We start from the raw sequence: 17,658 nt of genomic DNA, 5'->3' as shown, positions 1-17,658 counted from the left end.
ACTGACGGACTGTCTGGTTGTCAAGGTCCATGCTAGTAAATAGGGCTCACTTGAATAATCTCCCTATTTTAAGGTCAACTGGTGAGCAAACTTAATTTCATGTAAAAAGTTCCTTTCTCCCAAGTCACATAACATATGTATAGGTATTAAAGCCAGGATAAGAAGATCCCTGAAGCCAAAATTCTGCTTATCATAGGAGAGAAAGGGAAAGGCCTAGATGACTTCAGGCTTACAACAGAATTTTACACTGAAGGCTTCTGAGAATAGAGAACAATGTAGAGGTGGCCCTATGTGCTTATGATGGTCACCTCCCATAGACTTTCTGAAAAATATCCAAGTTGAGATTTATAAGATTTCTATTTGCTTCCTCAAACTTCAGTACTTTTCTGATATCCTACAATAAGCATCTATTACCTATACAATTTAGGAAATAAAGGGAAAAGGTATTCACAGTAACTAAAACAAACATGTTCTCTTCAAATTTTGGATAAAGAAAAAAGAACTTATAAATCTCAACTTGGATGTTTTTCAGAAAGTATACAGGAGGTGACCATCATGAGCACATAGGACCACATCTGCATTGCTTGTTCTCTATTCTCAGCAGCCATCAGTGTAAAAACCATTGAAAGCCTGAAGTCTTACCCTTGTTACCCAAAAATAACCACTTCTTAGCAATTTGTCTTTATGTATTGACGTTTTTCTCTTCCTCTTCTTCCCTCTAGAATCCCATGTTTTAAAAGTTCTGAACATATGTGGGAGAGGCCCTGCTACAGAGAATGCTATGGCGGCTTGGAAGACCAGGTGTGTCAGAGGTACTAAAAAGGAAGGGATGGCTCTGTCGGTGCATGTTAGCAGGTTGCTGGTGGCCTAGCCTATACATGAATGAGGGTATCATTAACCTCTCTTAGGTCCAGGTCCCTTTGCAAGCTGTCTTTTTCTCTGACAGAGTGTTGTCATCTCTAATGATATCTTTTGATACAAAATTAAAAAGTTAAATAGAAACTCAGTCTTTCCATTGAAATGTTTTGCTAGATTAGGGTTTCTAGGAGACAAATGACATCTGCTTGAGACATCACTGAAATTACAGTTATAATGTTTGTATTAAGGGACTTTGTAGATTAATAGCATTGAAACTGAACTTCACACACTGTAATTTAAAGAATGGAAGGAATGTGGCTGATCATGAAATAGAAATAACTACTTTGATGTAGATGGAATGTTTTTCCTAAAAATGTATTCCATATCAGTAGTTATTAGGTATTTGTTTATATTAGACTAAATGGTTTATACTTTAAAAACATAAAGAAGTGTTGTTTCAAAAACCTGTTAAGTATATCTATTTGAAATTTTTATATCTTAGCCATTTTTTTTGAAAGATTGGATTATTTTATTAACATCTTCAGTTCAGTCGCTCAGTCGTGTCCAACTCTTTGCAACTCCATGAATCGCAGCACGCCAGGCCTCCCTGTCTATCACCATCTCCCAGAGTTCACCCAAACTCATGTCCATTGAGTCGGTGATGCCATCCAGCCATCTCATCCTCTGTTGTCCCCTTCTCCTCCTGCCCCCAATCCCTCCCAGCATCAGAGTCTTTTCCAGTGAGTCAGCTCTTCACATGAGGTGGCCAAAGTATTGGAGTTTCAGCCTCAGCATCAGTCCTTCCAAAGAACACCCAGGGCTGATCTCCTTTAGAATCAGTTGGATCTGATTCTAAATCAGTTGGATCTGGTTGGATCTCCTTGCAGTCCAAGGGACTCTCAAGAGTCTTCTCCAACACCACAGTTCAAAAGCATCAGTTCTTTGGCGCTCAGCTTTCTTCACAGTCCAACTTTCACATCCATACATGACCACTGGAAAAACCATATCCTTGACTAGATGGACCTTTGTTGGCAAAGTAATGTCTCTGCTTTTGAATATGCTGTCTAGGTTGGTCATAACTTTTCTTCCAGGGAGTAAGTGTCTTTGAATTTCATGGCTGCAGTCACCATCTGCAGTGATTTTGGAGCCCAAAAAAACAAAGTCTGACAGTGTTCCACTGTTTCCCCATCTATTTCCCATGAGGTGATGGGACCAGATGCCATGATCTTCATTTTCTGAATGTTGAGCTTTAAGCCAACTTGTTCACTCTCCTCTTTTACTTTCATCAAGAGGCTTTTTAGTTCCTCTTCACTTTCTGCCATAAGGGTGGTATCATCTGCATATCTGAGGTTATTGATATTTCTCCCAGCAATCTTGATTCCAGCTTGTGCTTCTTCCAGCCCAGCATTTCTCATGATGTACTCTGCATCTTATTATCATCCAATTTTAACAGAATTCACTGAAACCAACATGCTTCTTTTTCATTATATGATTTTTATCCTCTTTTCTTGGCTAGTAGATTTGCTAGCATAAAAGATTTCTTACTAAATTATAGTGATTCTTTTGCTATCCCATGGACTGCAGCCCACCAGGCTCCTTTCTGTACATGGGATTTCCCAGGCAAGAATACTGAAGTGGGTTGTCATTTCCTTCTCTGGGGAGTAATGATGACAGTTTTTCCCTAACAATGTTTCTGGGAGCCCTGGGGTCCATCAGAAGTGGCTGCACTCCTTAGGAAATAGAGCAGATGGCCTGATGCACCTAAGGTCACCTTGGATTGATTATGAGGCCATATCACACTCACACGGTTTATGCAGTGATGTACACATCAGCCTTTTTGCCTTGATCTCCCTTACAGATGATTTTCTGAATTTAAGAGGTTGAGATATCCTAGCCATTCTTTCAAGTCTTAATTTCAAAAACCTGTTTTTGTGTTCAACATCTTCCAACTTCACAAAAGGCCAGGTAATAACCACACTTATACAGTATTCTGTATTAAGGGTTTTAGGACACTTATTTATTTATATTATTACATTACAGCCTGACAACAATCCTGAGAAGTAGACAAGGTGAGTGCTGTTAGCGCTGCTTTACTGATGAGGAAATAAGAGACTCAGAGCTAAGTCACAGACTCAGAATACAAGGCCATGCTGCGAGACAGAACGTGAATGGGACAGAGCTGTGTCAGGTGAAACTGAGTCCCGCTGTTGCCTCAGGATCCAAGGGCATGTGTTGGTGAGGTGGCAAGAGTGTTAAGTAGGTTTTGGTCCTCTTTTGTATAGGATTATTGCATGAATGGTCTCTGCTCAACACAGCCTTGCACTCCCTCTCACTCAGCTTGGGCCACACCAGTCCTTGTCCCTACAGTGCCCACAGTGTGGGAGAGGGCTGCAGTTGCCTGGCTGCCCTGCCTCTCAAAGTAGTAAATTTAATTTGGGGGCTTAGGCGGGTGCAAGCAGAAATATATTCCCAGTCTTTGGTGTCAGCCTTAATCTCGTCTCCCAAAAGAGAAATCTCATCGTCACGTCTCCGTTCTGTCTCTCTCTTGCCTCTCCCTCTAATGGGGCTCCTGTACCATATATACTTCTACTGCGGCTGTCTTAAATTAAGGCCTAGGGCTCTTTCGCCTTGGATGTTGCAAAGATGACTAGTCTTCCTCATGCTTATCTGTCATCCATAATCAGTCAACCACATTGCCGTGATTCTTTTTTCCTTTTCTCTCTAGACATCTGGTGTTGTCTTCCTGCTTAAGACCTCTGGATGGTTCCTACTCTCTAGAGGAAAAAGTCCAAGTGACCTCTGTTACATTCTAGCCCTGGCTTACCCCATTTCAGCTCTTCTACTTCCAACCAGATAGACTAGACTCCTTCTACTTTGAATTTCTTCCTGGTCACCAGGGAGAGCATCGATTTCTCTGTGTCTTGTCCAGAAAATATGTTTAAAGACCAAGTTTTGGTGTCACCTATATGTTGTTATAACTGTTATTTGTAATCATCTCTCCACCTATTTTCCTCTCTAAGCCCTATGAATAATTTTGATACTTTTCATCTGGAATAAGCTTGGCCTTTCTTGGCACATGCCATTTGGAACAAGAAAAAAAAGAAGATACAAGAACCTAGAAGCTTAAAAAATAGTGTCACAGTATAGAGGATGAGGCCATGGATCATGCCCTTGCAGGTCGGAGTCACCCTGCCTAACATGCCATGTACATCATTTGAAAAATAGAATGTTATTTACAGCTCAGCTTATTTTTACTCTCTGTAAGTAAAAAATACTTATAAATTATTTTAATACATGTTAAGGCATAAACAAAACAATATCCTGTTGTCCAAAGTAAAAAATGGTTATTTTAAACTGATATAGTATAAAATTTAAATGTTTAAACATATTTAGGCAATTCTCAAAATGTTGGGTGAATTTAGGAAAAAACTACTTTTCAGCATCCTATTCCCAAAGAAACCAATTTTTGGCGACATTTGTTAGATTTTTAGTTTTATGATAAAAATCAATGTAGAAATGTCCTCCTGCTTTAGGATTATACCTGAAATCGGAGTATTTGAAAGATGTTGGTTACATTATTTACTTTTCAGAATTAAATTACACCCAATTTAAATGCACAACATCTTCTTGAAATTATAAACACTCGTGTACTAATATTAGAAGCATTAGAAGCAAACCAACCATCTGCACAAGTGACTAGGTGCCATAAGGCGTGATTTCTAACTTTGGACATGGCTCATTAAACAAGTGCTCAAATGCCAACACACACTGTTTCGCATTTTGAGCCAGCAGTGAAATACATACTGAAATAGATATTGAAAGATAACTGTGTAGTAGTGAAACCAACATCTAAATGTGGAGGACTTTTCTTTTAACGAAAACTTCCACAGATTCCACTGTCTCACGCTGGCAACATAAACTAACGTAAAGCAGGGCTGAGACCTTAGAACTAGTTCACACTCGAGCAGGCCATACTGCTTGATCTTGATCTCTCTAAGGTGACCAGACTTGTTGCCTGAGGGAAAAAAGGAGAAATAAACAAACACTTTGAAATACAGGCCCATGGAAGAGTAAGAGATTTGGGAGGAATTTCTTATTCAGTTTAATATTCTTATACGCCTTTAAAATGTTTACAAATATGCTCTTTAGAGAAATCTGATAACGTACTCAGGAGTGGCAGACAAAAAAAATTACTCTTCCAAGTAATTTTTATAGAAGAAAGAATTAGTTGCTCAGTTGTATCCGATTCTTTGTGACCCCATGGACTGTTGTAGCCTACCAGGCTCCTCTGTCCATGGGATTCTCTAGGTAAGAATACTGGAGTGGGTTGCCATTTCCTTCTGCAGGGGATCTTCCTGACACAGGGATTGAACCTGGGTCTCCCACATTGCAGGCAGATTCTTTACCATCTGAGCCACCAGGGAAGTCCTCCTTATAGAATAGAGCATTGCATATTTACAAACTTTTCCTGAAGTATATATATGCAATAGTCTTTCCTTGAGACTCATGTACACAGTAATGTATTAAGTATTCAGAATTTGATTTAAAGTATAAAGTCAAACCACTTACTTGAAATCTAGATGTTCAATTAGCACATATCCATCTATAGAAATAAAAATCACTATTACTAATCTGAAAGTTATAATGCTTTGAGTTTTTTTTTCAAAAGCAGTGATTGAAATCTTATGGGCAATAACCTAGTAACTTACATTTGCCTTCAGAATTGCGGCATATCACTAGATTTTCTTCAGTGATATCAATGACATCCAGTTCTTCTCCAGGGGTTATTGGCAAGTCACATATTCCGTTTCTTGAATTATTGGAACACACCACTGCTGTGTTGATGACAGTAATCTCTTTGTCATACTGAAAGAAAAAATTACTAATCAGAATATGCTTGTGTAGATTTATTCTTTTTCATTATAACATTAATGGAAGACATACTATGGTAACCTCAAAATAAACTCAAGAGGCCAGATATTTGTTAACTAATGTCTAAGGAAAAAGAAAATAGCAAGATATTTAGGGAAAGAAAGGTTATTTAAAGAAATATAATATGTTTATTTATCATCACAAACCTTTACATTTGTTTGGTAAGATCATATTTTCAAAATGTTTTCATACCCATTCTCTAATTGAAGTAGAAGGAATTCTGGGAGGTGAGAAGGTGGTAACATTGGTGTAAACTAAGTATTGTGAATGGTATATTAATTGTTCCAGTAATGAAGTCAATCAGTAAACCCAGGAAAGGACAAGTTATAAAAAGAGGGAAACAGAAAGCCTCTTTGTGTAGTAGTGCTTTAGAGTTTATAATGTTCTTATATATACAGCATTTCTAGATGGCACTCTTTCCACCCTTCCTTTCTAGTGGGCTCATATATTCTTGCATACATGTATTAATAGCTGCAATACATGTATAAATAGCTACACATATTTTAAAGAGGTAGGAATGGTGTGTGCCTCCCTGAGAGCTCAGTTGGTAAAGAATCCGCCTGCAATGCAGGAGACCCCAGTTTGATTCCTGGGTCTGGAAGATCTGCTGGAGAAGGGATAGGCTACCCACTGCAGTGTTCTTGGGCTTCCATTGTGGCTCAACTGGTAAAGAATCAGCCTCCAACGTGGGAGACCTAGGTTCAATCCCTGGGTTGGGAAGATCCCTGGAGAAGGGAAAGGCTACCCAATCCAGTATTCTGGCCTGGAGAATTCCATGGACTAAGTCCATGGGGTCTCAAAGAGTCAGACACGACTGAGCGACTTTCACTTAAGGAATGGTGTGTGGGAGCAGGTCCCACTATCCTTTTGTGGTTAAAGACAAACACTTGTGGAACAACTGAGGGATTTGATTTCTGGCCTTAGGAGAGTTTGTTTGGGGGTGTGTGTGTGTGTGTGTGTGTGTGTGTGTGTGCGTGCGTGCGTGCGTGCGTGCGTGCGTGTGTGTGTGTGTTATTAACTAGCCAACCTATCCATGTACAGGTATACCACCTTTTAATGTATTAAAATCCACTTATTGGAAAAAGTTCTAGAATATGTAGCTTATGCTTACAGATGTCTACTTCAATAAATAGGGTAGCCACACATCTTCCTTTGCTCAGGATAGTCTCTGTTTATATTTAATGTCTCTAGTTATAAATCCTTATTATGATTAAGTGTGCCTCCTTCCCCTCAGAAGTGTCCTGGATTTGGATGATGAATTATGCTGGGTACCAAATGTGATCTAATCCACAAGACAGGTCTTTCTTTTGCCTAACAGAGTAATAGCTTCCTAACTGATCTTACCCTTTTCAGACCACCGTTCACGATGATTGCTTAAAATGCAAATCTGATTTCTTAAAATAAAATTCTAAAAACTCTTCATTCAAACCCAGATTTCTTAGTTTGACATTTAGGGTCCTTTGCACAACATCATTCCCCATCCCCCTCTTTCTTTTCCCTGCATTGAAGCCTCATCAAGCTATATGATAATCCTGAATGCACTGTGTACCTTCCATATTTCCAATGCATTGCTCTTGCTGTTTTCTCTGCCTGAAATGCTTTTTTTCTCTTAAGCACTATTCATGAAGGCTTTCATGACTGCCATGTATAACTTACTGTCTTAACTGCACTTTGTATGTACCCCATGATGACATTTAATCAACATATTGTCTCCTAAAATAAAAATTGGAAGCAGTTTTATCCATCCTTGCACCCTCAATGCCTGACACAGATGAAGCACCCAATATTTTGGTTGGGTGTGATTTGAGATGAGTAAAAATTATTGAAACTGTATAGTTTTTTTAATAATATATCAAGGAGACTCACCACAGGTGACTGGGAAGAATAGACTCAAGAGAATGGGAATTTCTGCTGCCTATGAGAGCATCAGAAATACAGTGGTGAATAAAAGCACTAGATGGAACATAGGGCCCTTTCAACAAGTAATTGTTACACATTCATTTTTCAACTAATCAAATAACATCATGGTTTACAGTAAGTAATTTCATATTATAATTTATAGATCTAGTAACTCAAATTAGCTTGGTTCAAGCAGAACTTATTAATGATTAAAAAGTATTTGTGTTTATTCCTAAATTGAGTCCAAAAACATTTTTATACAGTTTAGGTACTACTATTACGCTTGCTACATGGACATGATACATAATATAACCTCTGTCCTCCAGGAATTCAAAGTTTAACTGATGAACATGTATTGCAATAATGCTAATGTTTTGTGATAAGCTAGAGGTTTGCTCAGGTATAAAGTATTGTAGAGGAAGAGCAATTTCATTAATCAGCAAGTGTGAGTTCCTAGAGGAGATGCCTGGACTAGGTCATCACAGATGAACAGGTGCTAGTCAGATGGAGAAGCAGCAAGGGTGCACTGGACAGTGGAACGGATCAGGTCAACGTCTAGAGGAAGGAAATAGCGGGACAAGGATGCAGGTGGATGTTCACTCGAGAAACAGAACGAGGCGCCAAGTGCAAGCTGGAAGAATGGCACGAAATAAAACCGGGAAGACGAAGGTCATGACGCGAAGAGCTTTGTATAACTCTCTCTCAGTCCAATGTCTGGTACGCGGGAGATGTTCAATATATGTTTCTTAATAATTCTCACTGTGACAGTAATCACATGAAATCAAAAGGGAGGAGTGTCTGAACCTTGAAATTACAGAAAAATGCCCCATGGACTCAATGACAGAGTTGTTTAATCATTTAGTGTATCCATTTTTATGTTGGGAGCTAAGGGGGAACTTGAACAAGACAAAAATCTGTCCTTTAAAAGGGACTCAAGACTTAGTTCAGACTACACACACACACACATACACACACACACTTTGGCTCAAGGAGTTAGGGAAGAGTAGATGACATTTGAATAGAGTCTTAAAGAACAACTTAGCAGTTTTTCCAGGCAGAGGACATAGCATGTACAAAGGCATGATAATACAGAAATGTATTGAGAAAAATTAACCTATCACATGTTTAATCAAAGATCATGACAGTCCCAGAGAGGCAGATGTGCACCACACTTAACAGAATTTTTTTTTTTAATTTTAATTCCTCTGCTAATGTTTACCTTCAGAGAAGAACATACCTTGAATCTCTCTCTAAAAAGTCTTTCTTCTCTTTTCATCCTATCCTTCTCTAAATTTTGCTTCTTGGTTTTGAAGAAACTCCTAGATGGCAAGAAATGTGCAGGTAGAGTTAAGTGTTACTATATATAAAAAACTCTTTAAGCTTCCAAAGCTATAAACTCATTCTACTCCAGGATAAATTCAGGTATAATTCTGTGTATAATTTTATACCATCTTATTGTTGCCTCTTCTTTCTCAAATCCATCTGCATACCTGCCTCCAGAGTCATCTTTGTAAAATTTAATTGATCATATCACTCTCTTGCTTAAAACCTTCTGGTCTATCTCTGCTGCCTCTACTGTAAGATAAAGTCAGGTCCCATTGTATTTATTTCAGGGTATTTTATAATCTGGCCCAACCCTCCTTTCCAGCTGTCCTTTTCCATATAACATTCAAAGTCTACATGGAACATCTTAGAAGGTGGGCTGTCATTTCCATGCCTTTATACCAGGAAACTGCCCTCAAGCTTCTCTGAGAACTAGCCATCATCCTGATTAATAAAGGGATAATAAAAGGGTTGCACTAAAATTGCACTAAAAACATAATCCTTACTTATTGGTAGAGTAAGTTATGGTAAAAAAAAAATCATTTAAAAAGGAACAAAGAATGCATAGAAATTGATATATCAATCTACAGGAATAATGTTAAACTCAGTATTGCATTTTCAAATTACTCAGTTGAAGAAAACAACTATAATATCAGTTTGTTGTAAGAAATAAAGCACTTGAAGATTGTTTCCTTAAACGATTTACGTATAGTCATTAAAATAGTGGGTTTCCCCAATAGCTCAGAGGGTAAAGAATCCACCTGCAATGCAGGAGACATAGGGTATGTGGGTTTGATCCCTGGGTCGGGAAGATCCCCTGGAGTAGGAAATGGCAACCTACTCTAGCATTCTTGCCTGGAGAATCCCATGGACTGAGGAAGCTTTTTCTTTTTGGCAGGAGATGGGGAAAGTAAAAAATTTCACTGATATTTCATTTCTTGGAATTTTGTTTTGCCATGCTATGCAAAATTAAAAGATGCTTGCTCCTTGGATGAAAATCTATGACAGACCTAGACAGCATATTAAAAAGCAGAGACATCACTTTGCAACAAAGGTCCGTATAGTCAAAGCTATGGTTTTTCCAGTAGTCGTGTACTAATGTAAAAGTTGGGCCATAATAAAGGCTGAGTGCTGATGAATCAATGGTTTCAAAGTGTGGTGCTGGAGGTGATGATTAAGAGTCCCCTTGGACAGCAAGGAGATCAAACCAGTAAATCCTAAAGGAACTCAACCCTGAATATTCATTGGAAGGACTGATGCTGAAGCTCCAATACTTTGGCCACCTGATGTGAAGAGCAGACTTATTGGAAAAGACCCTGATGCTCGGAAGGACTGAGGGCAGGAGGAGAAGTGGGAGACAGAGGATGAGATGGTTGGATGGCATCACTGACTCAATGGACATGAGTTTCAGCAAACTCTGGGGGATGGTGAAGGATGGAGAAGCCTGGTGTGCTGCAGTCCATGGTGTTGCAAAAAGTTGGACATGATTGAGTGACTGAACAACAAAATGCAAAAGTAGAAGTGTGATGTTTAAGGTAGAAAGATGCTTTTGTAGTCTTGAATACATCTTTCCAACTTGGGAAAAGTAAATTACATCAAGTCTAAACTTAAAAACTTAGAGAAGGCCCATCCTCACCCTATGCCATCCTCTGAGTTTAAATTTGGTATAGATTGATGTCTGATTTCTTCTTGGGTGCCCCTCTAGGACTTTTCTAGACAGATTTCCCAGAGCAGACAGACCATACAGTGTTTTCAGCCCAGTGACTGTTTAGACAAGGATTTCCCCAAGACATTACTTAAAGTCCCTCAGCTCCTGCCCTAGATCCCAGCAACTGAGAAGACTGAAGCACAGAGCACTAAGTCACCATCAGAGATAGTAAAAAACATCACCTCCCCCCACAGCCACCTAGGAAATTGAATCACATGAATAAAGGATAGATCTTGAGTCAATAAAACAGTTTTATTTGTAACACTAATGTAGTGATCGCTAGAATTATATTGTATCAAGAAGAAAAGTTATGACCAACCTAGATAGTATATTCAAAAGCAGAGACATTACTTTGCCGACTAAGGTCCGTCTAGTCAAGCTATGGTTTTTCCTGTGGTCACGTATGGATGTGAGAGTTGGACTGTGAAGAAGGCTGAGCGCTGAAGAATTGATGCGTTTGAACTGTGGTGTTGGAGAAGACTCTTGAGGGTCCCTTGGACTGCACGGAGATCCAACCAGTCCATTCTGAAGGAGATCAACCCTGGGATTTCTTTGGAAGGAGTGATCCTAAAGCTGAAGCTCCAGTACTTTGGCCACCTCATGCGAAGAGTTGACTCATTGGAAAAGACTCTGATGCTGGGAGGGATTGGGGGCAGGAGAAGGGGATGACCGAGGATGAGATGGCTGGATGGCATCACAGACTCGATGGACGTGAGTCTGAGTGAACTCCGGGAGATGGTGATGGACAGGGAGGCCTGGTGTGCTGCGATTCATGGGGTCGCAAAGAGTCGGACACAACTGAGCAACTGAACTGAACTGAACTGACTGAACTGATGTTAGGGAAATCAGCCTTGCTATGTGATACCCAGTTTCTCTTCTCAAGGCATCATTCAAGTTCTAAATGGTATATTATTTAAGTTCATTCTTACAGGAAAAAGGTTCCTACAGCCTAGAGGAAGACGGGAAATTTTTCATCCTTTGATAAAAAATGATGGCTAGAATTCTTTTCTTGCTCCCTATCTACCAAAAGCAGGAATGATAAATGTGTGTGACACTTCACATTTTCATATTCTCTTTCTCCTTTAATCCTCTCTGTTGTACTGTAATATAGATGTTAATATTCTCATTCAGTAGACGAGGAATCCAAATATCAAATTTAATAAACTGACAAGATCACACAGCTAGTAAGAGGTATAAACTGCAACAGAAAAGCTGTAGTGTGAGTGCACTTGTGTGCTTACCTTTCTGATTCTTTAGCACCTTTTTTCTTTTTTTCTTTCAATGTCAAAAACTTCGGCTTCCAAGATTTTCCTTTAACTTCATCACTGAGAAGAAAAATATTTTGTGCAAGTAAATTAAGGTGTCTTCGTGGAACCATCAATAGTTTTTGGGCAATTATGTTTCACCAAAAAATTAGAAAGTGATCTAGAAGTATGTTTTGATAATCTATGGCAAGGCCAGAGAGTAAATATTTTACGCTTTGCAAGGCCTGCTATCTATCATAACAATTTGACATTGCTATTGTTACTATATTCATAAAAAGAAGTGGCTGGCCATATCTAGCTCCCAGGCCATAGCTTGCTAACGTCTGATCTGTGGCAATCCAAATTTGAAACCAGAATCTGAAAAATAATAGATATACTATATTGCTTTGCTATACACCCAAAACTAACACATTGTGAATCAAATATGCTCTAATATAAAATAAAAATAAAAAACAAAAAGCAAATCTGAAGCCAGAAGCAAGAGATCAACTTGTTTATAATCATACTTTCTCTCCTTTCTGAGCCTTAGTTTCTTCACCTATATAGAACATGAATGATAAAATGGACCCTCACTATGAGACAGGACTATCCCAATTAGTGTTTAGCAGAAAAAGATGCAGAGAGTGGAGAGGGTATTACGGAAGAAACAATTTTTGAGCACCTGTGTGTCAAGTCTTACATTGGCATTTTACATATCTTAACTAATGTGTTTTTTACAGTAAGCATTGCAACAATCAGTGTTTCATAACGTTTTACAAAGTGGGAAATAGATGATCTTCGTAACTTATCATGGTCACAGAAACAGTGCTTTGAACCCAGTGGCTTTGTATCCAAGTGTGCTTGACAACAAAGTCTACAGTCTTTGATCATGCCTGCTGCTTCAAAATGTTTCTTCACTTATTTAGTTCAGTCACTCAGTTGTGTCCAACTCTTTGGGACCCCATGGACTGTAGCACGCCAGGCCTCCCTGTCTATCACCAACTTCTAGAGTTTAACCAAATTCATGTCCATTGAGTCAGTGATGCCATCCAACCATCTCATCCTCTGTCGTCCCCTACTCCTCCCGCCTTCAGTCTTTCCCAGCATTCAGGGTCTTTTCCAGTGAGTCAGCTCTTTGCATCAGGTGGCCAAAGTATTGGAGTTTCTGCTTCAACATCAGTCCTTCCAATGAATGCTCAGGACGGATCTCCCTCAGGATGGACTGGTTGGATCTCCTTGCAGACCAAGAGACTCTCAAGAGTCTAATCCAACACCACAGTTCAAAAGCATCAATTCTTCGGTGCTCAGCTTTCTTTATAGTCCAACTCTCACATCCATACATGACTACTGGAAGAACCATAGCCTTGACTAGATGGACCTTTGTTGGAAAAGTACTATTTCTGCTTTTTAATATACTGTCTAGGTTGGTCATAACTTTCCTGCCAAGGAGTAAGCGTCTTTTAATTTCATGGCTGCAGTGATTTTGGGGCCCAAAACAATAAAGTCTGCCACTGTTTCCCCATCGGTATGCCACGAAGTGATGGGACTGGATGCCATGATTGTAGTTTTCTGAACGTTGAGCTTTAAGTCAACTTGTTCACTCTCCTCTTTCACCTTCATCAAGAGGTTCTTTAGTTCTTCACTTTCTGCTAAAAGGGTGGTGTCATCTGCATCTCTGAGGTTACTGATATTTTTCCCGGCAATCTTGACTCCAGCTTGTGCTTCATCCAGCCCAGCATTTCTCATGATGTACTCTGCATATAAGTTAAATAAGTAGGGTGACAATACACAGCCTTGACGTACTCCTTTTCCTATTTGGAACCAGTCTGTTGTTCCATGTCCAGTTCGCACTGTTGCTTCCTGACCTGCATATATTTTTCTCAAGAAGCAGGTCAGGGGGTCTGGTATTCCTATCTCTTTCAGAATTTTCCACAGTTTATTGTGATCCACACAGTCAAAGTCTTTGGTGTAGTCAATAAAACAGAAATAGATGTTTTTCTGAAACTCATGCTTTTTTGATGATCCAGCAGATGTTGGCAATTAATATGTTCATCATTGATGTGAGCAAAACTGACCCTTCCTCTGTCAACCATTTGTATGTATGTGGTGTCTGCACATCAGAACACAGTAACTCTTCACTGGGTAAATTAGAATCACAAGGATACTATGTCAGAGGAATTTTAAAAGTTCTTAGCGACACTGTGTCACCATTCCCTTCAGATTATGGTCCAAGTGTCTGACAGAATATTAAGGATGTGGCATCTAACCAGCATTAAAGATGCAGCCTAGGAATATGAGACTAACAGACATAGACTACTATATGTAAAACAGATAAGCAGCAAGGATATACTGTGCAGCATAGGAAATTGTATTCCATATAATACCCTGATGGGACATAATCAGAAAAAAATAAGCTTGATCACTGTGCTGTACACTTGAAACTAACACAATATTGTAAGTCAACTATAGTTCAATAAAATAGAAAGATGCAGCTTAGCCAAGGCTTTCAAGAACTTGCTTAGGGATCTTGTATAAAAGGCTTTCCAGGACTTGCCTAGGGATCTCCCATCACTCTTTGCTCAACGTCCATTGCCTTTGGAGTCTATAACAAGGAAGGAGCTCAGCAGTTACTTTTCTACCTGTCTGATGTTCATTCATTTATATCTCCATTTTAGGTTCACAAAAGATGGGATCCAGACAAGGATTCCAGATGTATCTACTACAAGCTTATCACAATGCTAGGCAAAGAGGAAGTGTTCAGTGAGAATTCATGCATGGACTTGTTAGGAAGGAGCTATAGCTGTGTGGGAGAAGGCAATGGCAACCCACTCCAGTACTCTTGCCTGGAAAATCCCATGGATGGAGGAGCCTGGTAGGCTACAGTCCACAGGGTCGCCAAGAGTCGGACACGACTGAGCGACTTCACTTTCACTTTTCACTTTCATGCATTGGAGAAGGAAACGGCAACCCACTCTAGTGTTCTTGCCTGGAGAATCCCAGGAACAGTGGAGCCTGGTGGGCTGCCATCTGTGGGATCACACAGTCAGACATGACTGAAGCAACTTAGCAGCAGCATAGCTATGTGTGCAGGGAGTAGGCAAAGCAAATGCCTACTGAACAGTTTATTTTCTTTACTTATTATAAAGCACTGTATCCTGAGTATTTAAAAAACTGGAAGCAGAACTATAAAAGAGACAAATTAAGCATAATCTGACCTCTCAAAGGTCCAAATTTCCTTCTAAACATTTTCTAAGCACTTCTAAGAACTGAATTGTGATCAAAACTATATATATAATTTTGCATTCTGCTATTTTTCAATTATAGTGAAAGCATTTACCCATGTCACTGGAAACTATTTTACATACACTTAAGTGGTCATGTTGACTAATATTCCTAGTGAATTTAGGTGGTATTAAACATTTCTTTTTATATACAGCCCTGAGATAGACATTTTATATATAATTTTAATGTTTCCATTATTTTTTACTAGAGCTAATTGCTTGTAGCAGACTTGCAGAAAGGGTTTGGGCATTGTAGATACATAGTACCATATTGTTCTTTGGGAAAAGTTATTAACACTTTTTACCCCTGCTAGCCATGTGACCATTATGGTCAACTCTTTGCCTCTCTGCAACTTGTTTTAGCTTTTATAGGGATCTAGTTAGAGAGCTTAATGAATTTGACAGGACAAGGATTGTTTTTTTGTCATATCACAGGCTGAAACTAAGGTTCAGAGAAGTAAGAAGACATGCCACAGGCCCCACTAGTGCCAGACTGCAGAAGGTGCTCCAGTGTCCTTTTCAAGATCCCCCTCTGCTTCCTTTCCTTGGTGACTCTAGGAGAGATTCTAATGAACAAAAGGAGATGAAAAGCAGAGGTGTGGATTATCTAGAAACAATTCAATCCAGAGTTGTTTAGGCATCTCTTCCACCTAATACCTACCAGGACATGACATACAAACTATCCAAGCTTACAAGAACTCAGATATCATCTTCCATCTCCCTTCTCACCCCAAATTGTGCTGTTTTCCATCAGTGTTCCATCTGCTACAAATGTCTTTAATAATTGATTCATCTGAGGCCATACTACAGAAGATATACTCCATCACATGAAATAGAAAATGGTCAGGTTTCACTAGGCTTAAGTGACTTCATAAGTATCATTTAATCACAAAATATCTTCATTTTTATCACCATCTCAGAACACATTTTGATCACTTTTTCATCTTAGCAACTTTAATAATATTCCAAAAACACAAGAGAAGACTCTACACATGGACATCACCAGATGGTCAACACCAAAGTCAGATTGATTATATTCTTTGCAGACAAAGATGGAGAAGCTCTAGACAGTCAGCAAAAACAAGACCAGGAGCTGACTGTGGCTCAGATCATGAGCTCCTTATTGCCAAATTCAGACTTAAATTGAAGAAAGTAAGGGAAACCACTAGACCATTCAGGTATGACCTAAATCAAATCCCTTATGATTATACAGTGGAAGTGAGAAATAGATTTAAGGGACTAGATCTGACAGATAGAGTGCCTGATGAACTAAGGACTGAAGTTCGTGACATTGTACAGGAGACAGGGATCAAGTCCATCCCCATGGAAAAGAAATGCAAAAAAGCAAAATGGCTGTCTGAGGAGGACTTACAAATAGCTGTGAAAAGAATAGAAGAGAAAAGGAAAGATATAAGCATCTGAATGCACAGTTCCAAAGAATAGCAAGGAGAGATAAGAAAGCCTTCCTCAGTGATCAGTGCAAAGAACTCGAGGGAAAAACAAAATGGGAAAGATAGAGATCTCTTCAAGAAAATTAGAGACACCAAGGGACCATTTCATGCAAAGATGGGCTCCATAAAGGACAGTAATGGTAGGGTCCTAACAGAAGCAGAAGATATTAAGAAGAGGTGGCAGGAATACACAGAAGAACTGTACAAAAAAGATCTTCAAGACCAAGATAATCACGATGGTGTGATCACTCACCTAGAGCCAGACATCCTGGAATGTGAAATCAAGTGGGCCTTTGAAAGCATCCCTACGGACAAAGCTAGTGGAGGAGATGGGATTCCAGTTGAGCTATTTCAAATCCTGAAAGATGCTGTGGAAGTGCTGCACGTAATATGCCAGCCAATTTGGAAAACTCAGCAGTGGCCACAGGACTGGAAAAGGTCAGTTTTCATTCCAATCCCAAAGAAAGGCAATGCCAAAGAAAGCTCAAACTACCGCACAATTGCGCTCATCTCACACGTTAGTAAAGTAATGCTCAAAATTCTCCAAGTCAGGCTTCAGCAATACATGAACCATGAACTTCCAGATGTTCAAGTTGGTTTTAGAAAAGGCAGAGGAACCAGAGATCAAATTGCCAACATCTGCTGGATCATCGAAAAAGCAAGAGTTCCAGAAACATCTATTAATAAAGCATCTATTTCTGCTTTATTGACTATGCCAAAGCCTTTGACTGTGTGGATCACAGTAAACTGTGGGAAATTCTGAAAGAGATGGGCATACCAGACCACCTGACCTGCCTCTTCAAAAACCTGTATGCAGGTCAGGAAGCAACAGTTAGAACTGGACATGGAAAAACAGACTGGTTCCAAATAGGAAAAGGAGTACGTCAAGGCTGTATATTATCACCCTGCTTATTTAACTTATATGCAGAGTACATCATGAGAAACGCTGGGCTGGAAGAAGC

General features: G+C 39.4%; 1 protein-coding gene across 1 annotated transcript in view; it reads right to left on the bottom strand.

Moving 5' to 3' along the window:
* Positions 1–4,767: 4,767 nt before the first annotated feature.
* Positions 4,768–17,658, bottom strand: part of LOC138070258 (FYN-binding protein 2-like) — a 36,809-nt gene continuing 23,918 nt past the window's right edge. The window contains exons 6-10 of the mRNA XM_068961403.1: positions 11,962–12,045; positions 8,927–9,008; positions 5,568–5,724; positions 5,428–5,461; positions 4,768–4,873 (exon numbers count right to left, since the gene is read on the bottom strand). Of these exons, the coding sequence (XP_068817504.1) occupies positions 4,852–4,873; positions 5,428–5,461; positions 5,568–5,724; positions 8,927–9,008; positions 11,962–12,045 (379 nt within the window). The 3' untranslated portion in view covers positions 4,768–4,851. The remainder of the gene's footprint in view (positions 4,874–5,427; positions 5,462–5,567; positions 5,725–8,926; positions 9,009–11,961; positions 12,046–17,658) is intronic.

The sequence above is a fragment of the Capricornis sumatraensis genome, chromosome 2 (genome assembly GCF_032405125.1).
Source record: "Capricornis sumatraensis isolate serow.1 chromosome 2, serow.2, whole genome shotgun sequence".
Taxonomy (NCBI): domain Eukaryota; kingdom Metazoa; phylum Chordata; class Mammalia; order Artiodactyla; family Bovidae; genus Capricornis; species Capricornis sumatraensis.
The sequence above is the reverse complement of the archived record's forward strand: the minus strand, read 5'-3'. Positions and strand labels throughout refer to the sequence as shown.